Source organism: Rattus norvegicus, chromosome X, assembly GCF_021556685.1.
Source record: "Rattus norvegicus strain SHRSP/BbbUtx chromosome X, alternate assembly SHRSP_T2T, whole genome shotgun sequence".
NCBI lineage: Eukaryota > Metazoa > Chordata > Mammalia > Rodentia > Muridae > Rattus > Rattus norvegicus.
The window spans coordinates 40,900,533-40,920,082 of record NC_141554.1 but is presented as its reverse complement, the minus strand read 5'-3'; the positions used below and the strand labels follow the sequence as shown (position 1 = coordinate 40,920,082).

At 40.7% G+C, this 19,550-nt stretch overlaps 1 protein-coding gene across 1 annotated transcript in view; it reads left to right on the top strand.

Annotated features, from left to right (window-relative positions):
- The first annotated feature begins 3,262 nt into the window (after positions 1 to 3,262).
- Bend2 (BEN domain containing 2) overlaps positions 3,263 to 19,550 on the top strand; it is a 93,133-nt gene continuing 76,845 nt past the window's right edge. The window contains exons 1-3 of the mRNA XM_087601100.1: positions 3,263 to 3,375; positions 7,133 to 7,312; positions 14,354 to 14,547. Of these exons, the coding sequence (XP_087457226.1) occupies positions 3,360 to 3,375; positions 7,133 to 7,312; positions 14,354 to 14,547 (390 nt within the window). The 5' untranslated portion in view covers positions 3,263 to 3,359. The remainder of the gene's footprint in view (positions 3,376 to 7,132; positions 7,313 to 14,353; positions 14,548 to 19,550) is intronic.

The window sequence follows — 19,550 nt, the reverse complement described above, 5'->3', positions numbered from 1 at the left end:
ATGCACTCACTGGTGAACAAGTATAAACACATATGCTGCACACTTTAATTTTTAAAAAACCAGATGTGGTGATATAGATTTATAATCTCAAGGCTTAGGAAGTTAGGGTGAGTTCAAGGCCTCAAGGCCAGCCTGAGAGGCATATCAAGACCTTGTTTCAAAAAAAAAAAGAAAGAAAGAGAGAGAAAAGATAAAGGATGGAAGGAAGAACAAAATACTAAAGAATTTATAAACTACAACTGTAAGAAACAAGTACTAAAGCTGGCTATAAGGAAGCAAGCCTATACTTCTACCACTCAGGAGGCTGTAACAGAAAATTACAAGTATAGAGATAAGTATCATAAACCACAAGAGCAAAATGGAAGACTGAAGTAATAAGTAATTGGTTGGTAACAATTAAATAAAACTCTAAATAATACATGAATTATAGTTGCAAGAAACAAAGTCAATCTAGGTATGGTGACATACACAGTTAATACCAACATTTCATATTTTGAGAAAGGGAGAGATAGGGCAGCATTTAAGAGCACATGCATTGCCTAGCAAGTGCAAGGCCCTGGGTTCGGTCCCCAGCTCCGAAAAAAAGAAAAAAAAAGAATCACATGTAGCTCTTGAAGAAAGCCTCAGTTTGGTTCTTAGCACTCACATGGCTGATCACAATTGTCTGTAACTCCACTTCCAGGGGATCTGATCTGATGCCTCTTCTGACTTCTAGATGTTAGTGGTATACCTGCACACATGTACATATAAAATATTTTTCTTTTTTTCCTCCATTTTTTAAAGAGCTGAGATAGAAGGATTGTAAGTTAAAGACCTCTCTCAACAGTCAAACAAATAAAACGGTGCAGGTACTACCTTTTTGGACTAAAGCAGCTTTTCCAAGGGTGTACAGCTATGACTTACAGAGTAGCAGACATGTCACTAGAATCCGCTGCATATCCATTCTCTGGAATTTGCTAGAAACCTACCTTCGTGAAGTTTCTAGAAATATACTCTCTGCAAGGTACTAGAAACATGCTTTCTAGAACTTGCCAGGTATTTGCCCTTTACAGTATGGGGAAAGCCACATTGTGCCATAGCCTCCCCAGAGAACAGATGCCACTATGAGAAAACCCACTTCCATGGTAAAATTTATCTCCAGGGCTTTCTCCTAATAAAAGCTGGAATTATATTATTAGCAAAAAGAAAGTTATTTAGCAGGCAAAGTGTAACCTCAGAGAGCATTTCCAGTACTCAGGTTCTCTGTAATCCACCTACATACATTTACTTTCCCATACAATGGCAAACAACAATTCATTTTATTTATATATTTATTTGTAGTGATTTCACAACACTGGATGGATCCTCAGCTTTGTGGATATCAGGTTCCTACTACCAAGCAATCCTTAGTCCTTCAAATAGTCCTGCTATGTGGCCAAGCCTGGACCAGAACTCACAATGCTTCTGGCTTTGTCTTGCATATTTTGGAATTACAGATCTATCTTTATGATAGTCCACGACTCTGTGTTTCTACCCAATATGATACCCGCTTCTTTCTTACCAGGAAAGAAATTCTTAACTATTTTCCCAGATAGGGAGACCCCATTACAATTGTCATCATATAATTGACTGCCCAAAGGAACAGAGGCAAAATTCTGTTTTATATCTAAAAACATATAAGGAAGTTCCCACTCAGGCCTGTTGACAGAATATTTTAACATCAGGCAAAGTAATCCAAGAGCTTTGGGAGAAGTGACAGTAACTTTCTACAAGACTCTAGAGGAGTGACCCCTCTTGCCATAATGTTTCATAAGTGTTTTGGTGCCAGTTGTCACAACAGAGTTCTGTGTAGAGGCATATACCTGACAACCAACCAGTCTGGAAGCAGAAGCGTGAGCATCAAGAGTCCAAGGACTAGGAGATATGAGGGTTTTTTTTTCTTTAAACAAACAAATAAAAGCCCTCAAAACCCATAAGCAAGCATAGAAATAAACAGATATAGGAATGATAAGGGTTTTGAATAATGTGAGGAATTTCTGGATACAGGTCAGATGGAAGTGAAATAACTACAGAATGGGAGCATGTACCAGGACCCCAGTGGCCAAAAAACGCTGAGTTTGATATAGTGGGGTACATGCAGATACAACTATTAGTGAACTGAGGCTGAAAGCTCATTTTAACCTAAGAGTTCATGGTCAGCCTGGACTGCATAATGAGACCTGAGCTATGGAAAAATTAAGTTTGATTTAATCAAAACTGCCATGAGCTTTATGACTTCAGGCCGATCAAATGCTCTCCTCTCTCAGCTTGTTTTCTTCTTCTTCCTCCTCTTCCTCCTCATCCTTGTCTTTCTCGTCTTCCTCATTCCTTGCTCCTCACTCCTGCTCCTCACTCCTCAGTCCTCGTCCTCGTCCTCGTCATCCTTGTTGTCGTCGTCGCCGCCTTTGTCGTTGTCGTCGCCGCCGCCGCCGCCTTTGTCGTCGTCGTCGTCCTCCTCCTCCTCGTCCTCCTCCTCCTCATCTTCCCTGCTGTCCTCCTCCTCCTTGTCCTCCTCCTCCTCCTCCTCCTCCTCCTCCTCCTCCTCCTCCTCCTCCTCTTCCTCCTTTGTTTTGTTCTGTTTTCCTTCTATGTAGCCCTGGCTGACCTGGATTTCACTGTGTACATAGGCCAGGGTGGCCTAGAATTCATAGAGATCCACCTGCCTCTGCCTCCTGAGTGCTGAGATTAAAGGCATGCACCACCAAGACCAGTTAACTTCTATTTTCTTGTCTTTAAAATGCGACACTGATTCCTCCCAGCTTTTTAGAACTATGGATAGTACTACGTAAATCATAGCAGTTATTTCATGGAGGAATGAAGCACGGAACTATCTAGAAAATAGCAAACAGTGAAGTGTAGTTTAAGCAGCACGATGACTTGGAGGAACCTGTCGGCATATTTTAAAAGTTTGAATTGAATGCTCTTTATTTACTTCTAAAACTCACTTCGTGGAGGGTGGAGGTAAATAGCTGGCTACTGGCTATATTATGTAAAAGAGATGTACGTTTTTTTTTTTTTTTTCGGAGCTGGGGCCCGAACCCAGGGCCTTGCGCTTGCAAGGCAAGCGCTCTACCACTGAGCTAAATCCCCAACCCCGAGATGTACATTTTTAAATAAATGCTGGACCGAGGTTGGCCAGCGGCCAAAAATGGTTGTTCCTGCCCCCCAAAGAGTTACATATGTACTAGAAGCTTCTGCGCAGCCGCAGCGGGGTTGTTTTTTTTTTTTTTTTTTTTTTAAGTTTACGCCCTCCAGGAGCGAGCGCTTGGCGCTTGTTTGCTCGTGCAGACATTTCCCAAGCGTTTTTGGAGATAGTCGTTGCAAGGCGCCTGTGCCTCAAGATGTCTGGAGAGGACGGTAAGAACCCCTTCCCTTTGCTTCATTAGCACATGCTTAAGCCAGATAGGGTGTCCCCATGCCTTAGACTGCAGCCCTGGCGACAGCAAAAATTAGATGGTTCTCAGGCTGTCCGGTTGCTGTTCTGGTGGCTAGTTTGTTTTATCATCTAGCTAGCCAGAAGTAGTCAATATATGTGTGGGACTGGGAGTGGGCAAGGGGGCTCCCCGTATTCTGGGAGCTTGAGGTAACCAAAGGCTCCTAGGTGCGTGCATCCGAGGAACTCAGGGCTTTTTTGAGGGCTAGAGGTAAAGCCAGGATTGGTGGTGTCCGGTCAGAGGAGGCAGAGGGAAGGAGAGGAAAGGGTGAGGGGTGGTAAGCTTAGGTGAAACTACAGGCTAGAGGTTGGATATTTCTAGATTGTTATGGCGTCCCAGAAACTCGGCGGGAGAGGGTGGGGGTGGGCAGGAGGTGGGGTAGCATCCCTTCCCGCCCGGGCTTCAGCCTTGCTTGCGTAGTTCCGGGTCTACGCAGGAAGCCTGAAACTCCGCTTTTGCTGACTCTTGGGCTTTCTAAACAGATGCTACAGTTCTTGGCGTCCTGGGGCTAGCTAGAGTGGACTCAAGTCTAGGGACTTGAAGAGATCCTAAGGTTCTTCATATCGTAGGGATTCAAATATATTTCTGGAGCTTCTGGGCATTTCCCGTGACATGGCTTCCGGTGGTTTAGGCGGGATTTGGGGGTTTGTGGGTTTTCTGGGTCTTGAAGTGATAGGTGTCCGTGGCTCCTGGAGAACCAAACCTGAGCTAGTTCCTTCCACAATTTCAAGACACTGTAAAAGTTTCTAGTAATTGCCGATCCAGGAGATAGATGAATCTCCAGTGGATTACCAAACCCTTGGGATGGATGCATGGAGGGAGGGTTCATGTACTACTACGCGTCCATTTGGGTGCAAGCTCTCAAAAGTATTTTTGTGTGTTTGCATGGTGTGTGGCTAATGCTATTGGTAGACACTTGTGATGGGAGAGAATTTTCCCTTGGAAAGAATGACTACAATTTGCGGCCTCGAATTAAAGCAACTCGTCTTTAGGATAGGACTTCTTTTAGTCCGCCAGTTCCTATGAGCTTTTGTAGTTTGGCCACTTGCTAAATACTTGGTATGAATCTCTGAAATGAGTTGATCCTTTCTTATCATCTCCCTGTCTTAGTGGAGACAGGCTAAGATAAGGAAGGACTAGTATTCCTTTTAACTATGTTCTGAATTTAAAAAGCTGGTTGAAAGAATACTTTTCAGAGACCTAAACAGAGCTTTGGGACCTTGGGGGTTAACCAGTTTGAAATTTCCTGCGTTGGGGATTTAGCTCAGTGGTAGAGCACTTGCAAGGCCCTGGGTTCGGTCCCCAGCTCCGAGAAAAAAAAATTCCTATTTTATTTCAGACGTGTTAAGAGGAAGAGGAAGATAATAAGATACAGAGGTATTGTAGAGAAGCTTTCCCATGTATTGAGCTTGCTGTTTGTTTTTTAGGGGACACATGTACTGTCTGGGAACAACTGTAAAATGAGGGCTTTTTTGAAATTAGGGTGGGGTGCCTTTTGGCATGTTACTGGATTAGGCCTCGTGCTTTGCGGTCCTTTGATAGAAAAAGCTTAAGATGTTTGCAGCCAACCATGGGACTGAGCAGGGAGACCCCAATGGAGGAGTTAGAGAAAGGACTGAAGTAGATGAAAGGGTTTGCAACGTTATAAGAACAAAAACTATATCAACTAACCCGATCTCCCAGAGCTCCCTGGGATCAAACCACCAACCAAAGAGTATACATGGGGGGACCTACGGCTCCAGCTGCATATGTAGCAGAGGATGGAATTGTCCAGCATCAATAGGAAGAGAAACCCTTGGTCCTGTGAAGGCTCGTTTCCCCAGTGTTGGGGAATGCCAGGGTGTTGAGGTAGGAGTGGGTGGGTGGGAGAGCATCCTCACAGAAGCAGGGGGAGGAGGGTTAGGAGTGGGGAGAACTGGGAAAGGGGATAACATTTGAAATGTAAATATATAAACTATTCAATAAAAATATACAAAGGCAAACAAAAAAGCAAAAGCAAAAAGGAAAAGCTACCTGCTCTCTCTACGTTCTGCCTTAGATTATTAATGACATGAACTGGCAAACTGGTTTTAATGGTTACAAAGTGTGGTTTTCCAAGCAACCTTTCTACTTGGTATTCTATAAAATGGGACTGGGCTAGATGCAGATTTTACTGTTTCTTTGATCTCTCTCTATGTGTGTGCTTGTGTGCTTGTGTGTGTGTGTGTGTGTGTGTGTGTGTGTGTGTGCATGCGCCTATGCATGTGCATGTACATGTGCGCATGCCTGTGTATGTGTGTATTTGTGTGTTTTGAGACAGGGTCTCTTTATGTAGAATTGGCTGACCTGGAGCTGGATATTTAGACCAGGCTAGCCTCTACCTCTCTAGCCCTGGAATTAAATGTGCCTTAGTTTTAAACTTTAATTGAAGTACATAAGTGCTAGAAGTAATTTGTTATTTATTTATTTATTTATTTATTTATTTATTTATTTATTTATTTATTTTTACTCACCCGTGTGGCTGACTTTGAAGGGTCCAGACAATGGGAAAGGCTGCTTTTGTTTATGTGTTAAGACTGCTTCTCACTGAGGAGCTCATGCCATCTGGAAAGAGCAAACCCTCCGGGCTTGAGCCTCCCAGATGGACAGGAGGAGCTGTCTCGGTAATGTGTAGAGAGTGATTAATACTGTATATTGTTTTTAAAATGTAATTTTAAAAATCAGAGCTGGAATGTGTGTATTTATTTAGCTTGGATAGCCTTGGCTGGCCTGGAACCCACTAATATCTGGCTGTCCTTGCATTGCAAGTGCTGGAGTTAAAGGTGTATGCCACTATGCTGAGCAAAATGTTCTTTTAAAGGACAACTTTAAGAAATTAGAAAGATCGTTTAAATATTTGAAAGTACAGATAATAGAATATTTACTGAGTTGATATTTCATATGTAGTTCATGTGTAGTTACCTGTTTTATGTTTTGAGATTTAGTTTGAATTTAGTTTGGTTTTTAACAATATTTATTTTTGTACTTTATCATTGGTTACCATAAATGGATTTTTTGAGAATAGACTTGTAAATTATTGGTCACTACAAATGTGGCTATGAGATAACAGTTTTATAATTTTAGATCTAAAAGAAAAGCATTGAGTACATTATTAGAAGACATTTATTGCTCCAGTGAAGAAATTTATATTGCTCTACAAAATTAGAATTAGTAGAAATGATAGCTTCTATGTATATATTAATATATCTCAATATTCATATTAAATTCATTCATTAGCTAACTTGTATTGCTCACACGTATAAAAAAGCTACATACAGTTTTGTGAGCTAATATAGTATTTTAGGCTATGTGGTAGCCCATGACTTTAGCTCCAGCATGTGAGAGAAGCAGATGCAAGTAGATATCTGTGTGTTCAAGGCCAATCTCTTCTTCATAGCAAATTATAGGCCGGTTAAGGCGACACAGTAAGAATTTGTCTCAAAGATTAGAGATTTTGTTTGTTTGTTTGTTTGTTTGTTTGTTTGTTTTTCGGAGCTGAGGACCGAACCCAGGGCCTTGTGCTTACTAGGCAAGTGCTCTATCACTGAGCTAAATCCTCAACCCCAAGAATAGAGATTTTAAACAGTCCATAACTTTATATCTTAGTCCGCTAAACTGTTCATTTAACATGGTACTTAATCTAGTTTTTCTTTTATTCTTAGAGATCATTTATATAAATAGGGATAGCGACACTGATGAAAGCATCAGCGATGATGGAGATGTACTATTTAGTGAAGATTTTAGTTCCGAGATTGTTGAGGATACATCGAGTTTTGAAGGCTTGACCATTGACTCTGAACTTGAAGACTCTGACGACAGCTTTGAAGAAGAATCCCTACCTGGTAATTTTGCTAAATTTTCTCTTTGGTAAAATTTTGTGGTCTGATTCTCATTTCTAGTAAACCTCTTAAATATTCCTACAACCTTCGTATTAATTAGTTGGTATATGAAGGCTGAGTTTGGAACTAGAGGAATGATTCAGCATTTAAGAGCTCTTAAGGCTCTTGCAGAAGACCTGGGTTCAATTCCTGACACCCGCATGGCAGCTCACAAACATCTGTAACTCCAGTCCTAGGGGATCCAACACTTTCTTTTGCCTTCTATAGGCACCAAGCAACCATATTTATATACACATACATTTGGGCAAAATATTCATATGCATAAAATAGTATTTTTTCACTGAAGCCAGAGAGTGACAATAATACAGTGTTTCTGTATGTTTGTATTTTCTTTCAGCTTTATATGCTGTGTTCCCCTTTGCCTTTTTATGCTAAGGGGGACAGTCTCAGAAAATATTACAGAAACAATATTCACTGTCTCAGGAAAAATACTTTTAAAGAAAAGTCCTGAACTAAAAAGTGATTATCGTTTGTAAAATACAAACTCAATATACAGAAGTCAAACATTTGGCTGCATACTAGTAATAAAAAATTGAAATTTTGAATTAAAGCACAGTGTGTGTATATTTGCATTTAAAAGTCCACAGAAAGACACCCCTTTCCTTTTTTTGAGACAGGTCTCAATATGTAGCCTTGGCAGGCCTCCAACCCACTGAGATCTGCCTGATTCTGCCTAGGAATAAAAACATATCACACCAAGTCACAGAAAGAGTTTTCAGTTGTTTCACTGAGTGCAATGCTAGTTGCACATTGTCCATTAATATCCTTTATTCGGTTGTAAAATGTTCCTTCTATTTCCAATGTCTTGAAAGCCTTTCTTGTGAAATGATATGGAATTTTGTCAACTTCCATCTCTGTATCAAGATGATAATGTGAGTGTTCTCCGTTTTACTGGTGTACCACATTGATTCTTAATTCTGAGAACCTTGGTGCATTTAGGAAATAGATTCTCCTGTTTATCATGAATAATAGTTTGGTTCTCTATAATTTGTTTGTCTCTTTTGCAGAGGAGACCTCCTGTAGGGGATGATTTTCCTTTCACGGTGACAAAAACCAAAAATGAAACCAAGCACTAAACATTGACATTAATAGTGCAAGTTTATTGGGGGAAAGGGGCATCCAGCTCACAACTAACTACTCTGCTTTTATAGGTTAAACAGAATCGGAGGGGATACTTGTTGATTAAGAGGAAGAATATTCCTGCCTTTCCTTTGAATAGACAGAAATTTCCTGAGAAGTGGGGGGGGGGTCACTCTACTTTTGCTTCTCTATTGGTCCAGTGTTTTTGTCATGGAGGCTGAAAGATGCATGGAACTTAGATACTCATGTATTTTAAAATAATGTTCTAAGTCGCACGCATTCATCTTGGTGTTTTCAAATGGGAAAGTTGACGACAGAGACTAGGCAAGTACAAGATGAATCAACCCCATTTTTTTGGTTCCAGAGAGGGGAAAACATTTCTGAAAAGGTCAACACACATTTGTGCAGGTCTGGACTGAAACTTGACCTAAAAGTTTAGATCTCTAAGGAGGCAGATATGCTACCAAAAGAAAGCTAGCTAGCTAGCTAGTTCTCTCTCTCTCTCTCTCTCTCTCTCTCTCTCTCTCTCTCTCTCTCTCTCCCTCCCTCCCTCCCTCCCTCCCTCCCTCCCTCCCTCTCTCCCCCTCCCTCTCTCTTGATGAGAGGGTGATAGCTATATTATGTATGGATATAAGGATAGGTATATTTTATAATGCAGTTAAGGAATTTATACTGATTTAGGGAACTAACAGTAGTAGGTTCTCCTCCAGAATCTGTGATCTTGCCAGTCACAGTTCTATTTGTAAGTACCAGGTAGGATTTCCCTCCTATTAAAGGGGGCTTAAGTTCAATTAAATAGTTAATAAATACACACAAGGTAAAAGCACATAACGGAGAAAGTACCTATGGAATAGGATATCAATTCCTTCAGATATACACCAAGTAGTGGTGTAGGTGGACCATAAAAATTTTTGAGAACTTTCCACATTGATTATCATAGTTGCTGTACAGGTTTGCAGCCCCACCAACAGTGAATTATGGCTTCCCTTTTCCCACATCCTCATTAGCATTTGATGTCAGTTTTCTGATCATATTTTTTCTTGATCATAGCCATTTTATCTGAGGTGAGATTTGAAAGCCTTTACTTTTCCTTTTCCGAATCTCTAAGGTTGCTGAATATTCCAAAGGTATTTCACAACTGTTTTCATTTCTTCTTTTAAGAACTCTCTGTTCAGACCTATAGCCCATTTTTGCATTGTGTTGTTCTTTTTCTGATGTTTATACTTACTTTTTTGAGTTCTTCATGTATTCTGGATATTTAGCCTCAATCAGATGTATAGCTAGAAGATTCTCTTCTACTTTGGGAGCTCCTCTTTATTGTTTCCTTTGCTGTACATAAGATTTAAGAAAAGGGAGGAAAACTAAAGGGACACATAAAAAGATGGAGGTAAAGTTATTCCCGTTTGCATAAGGGACCCTAAAATTTCCACCAGAAAACTTGTACATGTGATCAACATTTTAAGCAAAGTGTCAGGATATGAAATAATCTTATAAAAACTATTTAGAGCGCAAGGCCCTGGGTTCGGTCCCCAGCTCCGAAAAAAAAAAAAGAACCAAAAAAAAAAAAAACTATTTAGCCTTTTCATGTACTAATAACAAATGTACTCAGAAAAAAATCATGGAAATATTCCTATCCACGCTAATCTTAACAAAACAAACCAAAACTTGGAATAAACCTAGTGAAACCTAGAGGTAAAAGACCTCGACAATGAAAACTTTACATTTCTGAAGAAAGAGACTCAGATGACACTGAAAGATGAAAAGCCTTCCCGTGCATGAGGATTGACAGGATTAATATTGTGAAAATTACATTCTACTAAGAGAAGTGCAATCCCATAAAAATCACTACAACATTCTTCACATAAGTAGAAACAATTCTAAAATCATATGGAGGCACGAAAGACTTAGAATAGTCAAAGCAATTCTGACCAAAACAAAAGAATGGCAGATATATTACAGAGTTATGGCATAATATGTTTGTATTGGCACAAAAACAGACATGTAGTGCTTATAGCCTTGGCTAATCTAGAACTCATTATATAGATAAGGCTGGCTTGAATTCATAAAGATCTACCTGCCTTTGCCTCCTGAGTGCGGGGATTAATGGCATATGCCACTATACTTGTTTAAAAAACATTATTAGTAAAACATTTTTTAAAAAATATAAATCTTGCAATGAAGTGTTTGTGAGACAGGTGTTTATTTTGGCATGTTGAGCAGTATAAACACAGTAAAGGTACAATTATTCAAATACTGTGGAACTAATTCTGAAATAAGGAGTTAAATTTGATGCAATTGACAATTCTTTTTATTAAATTGGGTATTTCTTATTTACATTTCAAATGTTATTCCATTTCCTGGTCTCCAAGCCAACATCCCCCTAACCCCTCCCCCCTCCCCTTCCTTATGGGTGTTCCCCTCCCCATCCTCCCCCCATTACCGCCCTCCCCCCATCAATCATGTTCACTGGGGGGGTTCAGTCTTGGCAGGACCCAGGGCTTCACCTTCCACTGGTGCTCTTACTAGGATATTCATTGCTACCTATGAGGTCAGAGTCCAGGGTCAGTCCATGTATAGTCTTTAGGTAGTGGCTTAGTCCCTGGAAGCTCTGGTTGGTTGGCATTGTTGTTCATATGGGGTCTCGAGCCCCTTCAACCTCTTCCAGTCCTTTCTCTGATTCCTTCAACGGGGGTCCTATTCTCAGTTCAGTGGCTTGCTGCTGGCATTCGCCTCTGTATTTGCTGTATTCTGGCTGTGTCTCTCAGGAGAGATCTACATCCGGTTCCTGTCAGCCTACACTTCTTTGCTTCATCCATCTTGTCTAACTGGTTGGCTGTATATGTATGGGCCACATGTGGGGCAGGCTCTGAATGGGTGTTCCTTCTGTGTCTGTTTTAATCTTTGCCTCTCTATTCCCTGCCAAGGATATTCTTGTTCCCCTTTTAAAGAAGGAGTGAAACATCTGCATTTTGGTCATCCTTCTTCAGTTTCATATGTTCTGTGCATTTAAGGTAATTTGAGCATTTGGGCTAATATCCACTTATCAATGAGTGCATACTATATGTGTTTTTCTGTGTTTGGGTTACCTCACTCAGGATGATATTTTCCAGTTCCATCCATTTGCCTATGAACTTCATAAAGTCATTGTTTTTGATAGCTGAGTAATATTCCACTGTGTAGATGTACCACATTTTCTGTATCCATTCCTCTGTTGAAGGGCATCTGGGTTCTTTCCAGCTTCTGGCTCTTATAAATAAGGCTGCTATGAACATAGTGGAGCACGTGTCTATGTTATATGTTGGTACATTTTCTGGGTATATGCCCAAGAGAGGTATAGCTGGGTTCTCAGGTAGTTCAATGTCCAATTTTCTGAGGAACCTCCAGGCTGAATGGTTGTACCTGTCTGCAATCCCACCAACAGTGGAGGAGTGTTCCTCTTTCTCCACATTCTTGCCAGCATTTGCTGTCACCTGAATTTTTGATCTTAGCCATTCTCACTGGTGTGAGGTGAAATCTCAGGGTTGTTTTGATTTGCATTTCCCTTATGACTAAAGATGTTGAACATTTCTTTAGGCGTTTCTCAGCCATTTGACATTTCTCAGGTGTGAATTCTTTGTTTGGCTCTGAACTCCATTTTTTAATAGGATTATTTGTCTCCCTGCAGTCTAATCTCTTGAATTCTTTGTATATTTTGGATATGAGCCCTCTATCAGTTGTAGGATTGGTAAAGATTTTTTCCCAATCTGTTGGTTGCTGTTTTGTCCTAACAACAGTGTCCTTTGCCTTATACAAGTTTTGTAGTTTTATGAGATCCCATTTGTCGATTCTTGATCTTAGAGCATGAGCCATTGGTGTTTTTTTCAGGAAGTTTTCTCCAGTGCCCATGTGTTCGAGATGCTTCCCCACTTTTTCTTCTATTAGTTTGAGTATGTCTGGTTTGATGTGGAGGTCCTTGATCCACTTGAACTTAAGCTTTGTACAGGGTGATAAGCATGGGTCGATCTGCATTCTTCTGCATGCTGACCTCCAGTTAATCCAGCACAATTTGCTGAAAATGCTATCTTTTGCCATTGGATGGTTTTGGCTCCTTTGTAAAAAATCAGGTGACCATAGGTGTGTGGGTTCATTTCTGGGTCTTCAATTCTATTCCACTGGTCTATCTGCCTGTCTCTGTACCAATGCCCTACAGTTTTTACCACTATTTCTCTGTAATACTGCTTGAGTTCAGGGATAGTGATTCCCCCTGAAGTCCTTTTATTGTTGAGGATAGTTTTAGCTATCCTGGGTTTTTTGTTATTTCAGATGCATTTGAAAATTGTTCTGTCTAACTCTATGAAGAATTGGATGGGAATTTTGATGGGGGTTGCATTGAATCTGCAGAGTGCTTTTGGCAAAATGGTCATTTTTACTATGTTAATCCTGTCAATCCATGAGCATGGGAGATCTTTACATCTTCTGAGGTGTTCTTCAATTTCTTTCTTCAGAGGTTTGAAGTTCTTATTGTAGAGATCTTTTACTTGCTTGGTTAAAATCACACCGAGGTACTTTATATTATTTGGGACTATTATGAAGGGTGTCTTTTCCCTAATTTCTTTCTCGGCTTGTTTCTCTTTTGTGTAGAGGAAGGCTACTGATTTATTTGAGTTAATTTTATACCCAGCCACTTTGCTGAAAGTGTTTATCAGGTTTAGTTGTTCTCTGGTGGAACTTCTGGGATCACTTAAATATATTATCATATCATCTGCAAAGAGTGATATTTTGACTTCTTCTTTTCCAATCTGTATCCCTTTGATCTCCTTCTCTGGTTAGAAGTCTGGTGTGATTCTGATAGATCTGCCTTTATATGTTACTTGACCTTTTTCCCTTACTGCTTTTAATATTCTTTCTTTATTTTGTGCATTTGGTGTTTTGACTATTATGTGACGGGAGGAGTTTCTTTTCTGGTCCAATCTATTTCGAGTTCTGTAGGCTTCTTGTATGTTTATGGGCATCTCTTTTTTTAGGTTAGGGAAGTTTTCTTCTATGATTTTGTTGAAGATATTTACTGGTCCTTTGAGCTGAGAGTCTTCACTCTCTTCTATACCTTTTATCCTTAGGTTTGATGTTCTCAATGTGTCCTGGATTTCCTGTATGTTTTGGGCCAGTAGCTTTTTCTGTTTTCCATTATCTTTGACAGTTTTGTTGATGATTTCTATGGAATCTTTTGCTCCTGAGATTTTCTCTTCTATCTCTTGTATTCTGTTGGTGATGCTTGTATCTAGGGCTCCTTGTCTCTTCCTTTGGTTTTCTATATCCAGCGTTGTCTCCCTTTGTGCTTTCTTTATTGTTTCTATTTCCATTTTTAGTTCCTTCATCTGTTTGATTGTGTTTTCCTGTAATTCTTTCAGGGATTTTTGTGTTTCCTCTCTAAGGACTTCTACTTATTTACTTGTGTTTACCTGCATTTCTCTAAGGGAGTTATTCATGTCTTTCTTGAAGTCCTCCAGCATCATGACCAAATGTGATTTTAAATCTAGATCTTGCTTTTCTGGTGTGTTTGGATATTCAGTGTTTGCTTTGGTGGGAGAATTGGGCTCCGATGATGCCATGTAGTCTTGGTTTCTGTTGCTTGGGTTCCTGCGCTTGCCTCTCGCCATCAGATTATCTCTAGTGTTACTTTGTTCTGCTATTTCTGACAGTGGCTAGACTGTCCCTATAAGCCTGTGTGTCAGGAGTGCTGTAGACCTGTTTTCCTGTTTTCTTTCAGCCTGTTATGGGAACAGAGTGTTCTGCTTTCAGGCATGTAGTCGTTCCTTTCCACTGACTTTCAGCTCTCCCTGTCGGTGGGAACCAGAAAGGGCCTGCCCCTCCTTCTCTTGGGTCCCTGTGCAAATATAACATGAGTTTTACTTTGCTACTTTTCAGAGATTGAAGATGATGATGATGATGATGATGATGACGATGGAGCTGATGGAGATGATGAGGATGATGAAGACGATGAAGATGATGATGAAGTTTATGAAGAAATTCTTCCAGAAGATTTAAGAAGACACAGCCCTAGCTCAGTGGCTTCCCCATTAACCAAAAGAAGACGATCATCTATTTCAGATACTTTTATGGTTGGTATACTAAAATGAAAATCTTTGTTCTCATTATACTGTATTCCTTTTTATAAAAACAATTCCATTGGACTGGAAAGCTCAGACTTACCTCTGACTACTTGGGGCCTCTCTTGATGCTACTATATCCTATGATTAAAGTCAATATGAAATGATAACACTATAATTCAGACAGGATGACAAAAGGTACAGACCCTTAAGGAATGAAGGCTCTTGAAACTATTGTAAGGGTTTTTTTGACAGAAGGATGTCCTTGCAGTTGGGAGCCAAGAACTACGGCAAAGTCACACTATGGAACAAATCCCACTAGAGATTTAGTAATTAGACTGTTGCTAACATGGTCAAGTTCCAGATGGCATTTTGGCTCTAGGAGACAGAGAGAGGACACTCACCATGTAGGTAACGAGAGACAAATGGTTAGAGCAAGTGGAGGGAAGAAACAGATGAAGAGGCAGATCCTAGAATTTAAAATCAAATATGGTGGATGACAGAAGCCAGCAGAAACAGATGATCCCCTTATGGGCCTTAGGAGAGTCAAATCAGCAGCTTGCGACAGATCAAAAGCTTGGTTTGGAGTGGGCAAGCCCCTTTGCTAGTTAAAAGGCACGGGTTAGAGCTATTAGTTCATCTTGTTGATTAGCGACTGTGGCTGGAAGGGCCCATTGAAGCTTATGAAAGGGCTTATGAAAGGGTTCAAGGGGATGCTCCATGAGCTGCCTCATATAGGGGCCAGCAAGAAGGGAGAAAGGGGATCCAAGACCATAAGAATCCAGCCATCCCTAGAAAGGACAGAATTCCATCCTAGGTGGTAGGGATTGTGAGTGGTTGGACTAAGTACTTTCTTTTTATTTTATTTTATTTTTTTTTATTAACTTGAGTATTTCTTATTTACATTTCGATTGTTATTCCCTTTCCCGGTTTCCGGGCAAACATCCCCCTAATCCCTCCCCCTCCCCTTCTTTATGGGTATTCCCCTCCCCACCCTCCCCCCATTGCCACCCTCCCCCCATCAATCACGTTCACTGGGGGTTCAGTCTTAGCAGGACCAAGGGCTTCCCCTTCCACTGGTGCTCTTACTAGGCTATTCATTGATACCTATGAGGTCAGAGTCCAGGGTCAGTCCATGTATAGTCTTTAGGTAGTGGCTTAGTCCCTGGAAGCTCTGGTTGCTTGGCATTGTTGTTCATAAGGGGTCTCGAGCCCCTTCAAGCTCTTCCAGTTCTTTCTCTGATTCCTTCTACGGAGGTCCTATTCTCAGTTCAGTGGTTTGCTGCTGGCATTTGCCTCTGTATTTGCTGTATTCTGGCTGTGTCTCTCAGGAGAGATCTACATCTGTTCCTGTCGGCCTGCACTTCTTTGCTTCATCCATCTTGTCTAATTGGGTGGCTGTATATGTATGGGCCACATGTGGGGCAGGCTCTGAATGGGTGTTCCTTCTGTCTCTGTTTTAATCTTTGCCTCTCTATTTCCTGCCAAGGGTATTCTTGTTCCCCTTTTAGAGAAGGAGTGAAGCATTCACATTTTGATCATCCATCTTGAGTTTCATGTGTTCTATGCATCTAGGATAATTCAAGCATTTGGGCTAATAGCCACTTATCAATGAGTGCATACCATGTGTGTTTTTCTGTGATTGGGTTAGCTCACTCAGGATGATATTTTCCAGATCCAAAAACTCAGGTGACAACAAATGCTGGTGAGGATGTGGAGAAAGAGGAACACTCCTCCATTGTTGGTGGGATTGCAGACTGGTACAACCATTCTGGAAATCAGTCTGGAGGTTCCTCAGAAAATTGGACATTGAACTACTTGAGGACCCAGCTATACCTCTCTTGGGCATATACCCAAAAGATGCCCCAACATATAAAAAAGACACATGCTCCACTATGCTCATAGCAGCCTTATTTATAATAGCCAGAAGCTGGAAAGAACCCAGATGCCCTTCAATAGAGGAATGGATACAGAAAATGTGGTACATCTACAAAATGGAATATTACTCAGTTATCAAAAACAATGACTTTATGAAATTCATAGACTAAGTACTTTGTATCTAGAGTAATGGGTTTGAAAGTTAGAATAATAGCTAGTCCCAGATAAGTAACCTGAGGGGTCAATAGCTGGATCTTAGAGGGTGAAGTCTTACATCTCTGGTCAGAAAGAAAGTTTAGTAAAGTAGAAATGTCAGCCTGGACAGTTTGTAGGGATGAGAAGACCATCCTGTAGAGGAGAAGATCAGCTTCTTATTGTATAAACTTACATGTAGAAAGAGACAAAGTAAGTCAGAGGCTGAATCCTGGCCAAATAGATGTGGGCTCCTGGAACCCCTAGGGTAGGACAGTCCACTTGAGTTGGGTATAAAGCTGGGTATATAAGTCAGTTCAAATAAAAAATATTTTGTGACAGAAAAGAAAGTACCTTTGTGGCCTAGGATAGAAAAATGAGAGGCCTCTGATGCAGTGATTGAAAGGAGAGTATAGGAGGTTGGGTACTGCAAGTTGGAGAGGAACCAATGCAGAGTTAATAAGTCAGAGATCCTGAACCAAGTGGTAACTTCCACTGGGTTTTTAAAGTGTGTGTAAGGAAGTGTTAAAAGAAGACATGGGCCACAAAAGTCCTTTTCTTAAGAGGTCAGAGATAAGAGGCTTAAGTCCCCTGGGACTTTGAAAAGAGGGTGAGGATGGGTGATGTAATTGGTAGGGCTTTGCAATTGGATGACAAGAGGGGACTGATATTTGGCTATGGAGGATTTTTGGGAATCCCTTACCCGGGAATCCACCTGGAATGTCAGTAAAAGAAAGGGTGGGTTGCATTGTAGTTTGGAGAGAAAAGAGGAGGGGAATGGCTAGTGAGCCTGGAGTCAAGTGGATTGGAGGAGCAAAAGAAATAGGGGCTCTCACTTTCACTAGCAAAGAGACTGGGCAAGTTTGGTATTACTAGGACAGAATGAGTAAGGAGAATACCCCTAAAAATATAACTAAGTGGTGGCATTTCTCATGAAAATAGGGGAATAAAGGAGAGGTGACTCACCAAAACTGTTGAGACAGAGTAAGTGGTTCCAGTGTCTAGAAGTAAAGTGATGGTTTACCCTGATACTGTTTACTACCCATGGTTCTCTGTTAGAGATGGTGGTGGCTGAGCCAAGGGAGTTCAGGATCCCTTAGTCACCCATGGCTGTACCTGGGAGGTCGACTGAAGGGTGATTTGGGCTTGATGTCCCCTTGCCACAAGGGCCATGGGGTGATAGTCAACAGCCCAGTCTCCCACTTAAGGGTACCTTGGGCATAGTCAATAGGGTTTGTGGGAGTTCTGGCATGCCCACACCTAGTGACTCTTCTGGTAGCATTTTAAGTAAGGACTTCTCGGGCTTTTGGAAGCAAGGGAGCCTGGGAAGCTGCTATGACCTGCTGAAAGGTATATTTACAACATCAGATTTTTTTTTTGGTTTGAGGCTTTCTCATCTCTACCATAGTATACCTTAAAGGCCACAATTAAGACTTCTGTCTCTGAAGTCAGTGATTGCAGTGATTGATCTTTGGGCATTTAAGTTTGGTCCTAATATCTCTGGGAGAAGTAGATCATAAGGGCTTGTTTCCATCAGGATTCACACTAGTATATTGTAGGAGGGCCTTTGTAAGGTGGCTCTGTGTGTGTGTGTGTGTGTGTGTGTGTGTGTGTGTGTGTGTGTGTGTATGTATGTGTGCATGTGCTTGTGTGTGCATGTTGTATTGTTGTATTTAAGGGTATCCTTAAGGAGACTGGTCAGGAGGAAAATTACAAATTGATCTCTAGGTGAAATGCCCTCGGGTATTGTAGTTCCAGTTAGGATCCCATTTGGGAACAACTTTAGCACAACTGGGTGGGCAGTTTTAGATTGGTGGATATTATCTGCATGTGCTCTAGCTTGTGCAGACTCACCTGTGCTCCTCAGAGAGAAGGTTGTTAGTGAGTGTATGGCTTCTCCACCAAGGCAATATACCAAATTGACTCAAATTCTAAATATAAAAGCAGGTTTATTTGGAGTAGCTCTGGGTGTATATGTGTCATTGATCTCACAGGAGGAAGTCAGAGAAGTCTTGCTCATGGATTGAGGTAGGTGCTTTTTAAAGAGGAAGTACAGGGAGTTGTGACATGATGGTGAGGTACTAGGGTTATAGCCTTATTTGGTGAGATTAGGGCCCTGTAGTGAGTTCTTAGTTCTGGTGCTCACTTAGGAATCTAGAACTAGGAGCTGGCTTTGTCCAGTGTTTTGTGTGAGGTTTTGCAAACTTGGGTTCTGGGTCAGAAGGGTGGGGACCTCTTGGCTCACACCATCTTGGCCTTTGTTCCCAAACCTCCAGCTTAACAGTGACAATCATAAATGTCATGGATGGTCAGTTTGTAAGATCAGGAAATATATTGAAACTCTTTCATGAAGGTAGAGGAATTAGCACTATAAGATGTTGTTTTTAAATACTATGTTTTTGGTAAGCCTAGTTTTTTTTATGATTTTTCTCCTCATCTGTTATTCTTATTCCCAGGACAAGAATTGCCTAAACAAAAATCCATCTCAATCCAAAATATTTTGGAGATCAATTGTGGCCTCCTTGGTTATTTTATATCATTGAGCCACTTTTACTGAAGAGTGTAGTGAAGTCATATGGCATCCACCATCTCCAAGGGTCCTAGTAAGGACGGTGGACAACCATATGACTGCCTCCCTTCAGATGGGGGACAATAGCTAAGATGGTGGCAAGTCACATGTTACTTGTAACTGCAAATTGCATCATGCCACATGGTTCTTTTAAGATTATGTAGGTGTAGATTTTAATTATCAACCCTCTGTGTTACAAGTTTTAAGTTAACTGTTTTGTTACAGATTTTAACCATACTCAATATACTTAAAAGTCTTGAAGTATAAAAAGTTTACTTACTAGTTTTACAAATTTTGAGCTATGATTTATACCTTAACAAAAGTTTTCAGTTAATCAACACCAAAAGGAGTCTGAAATGGGTAATGATAATTCCCA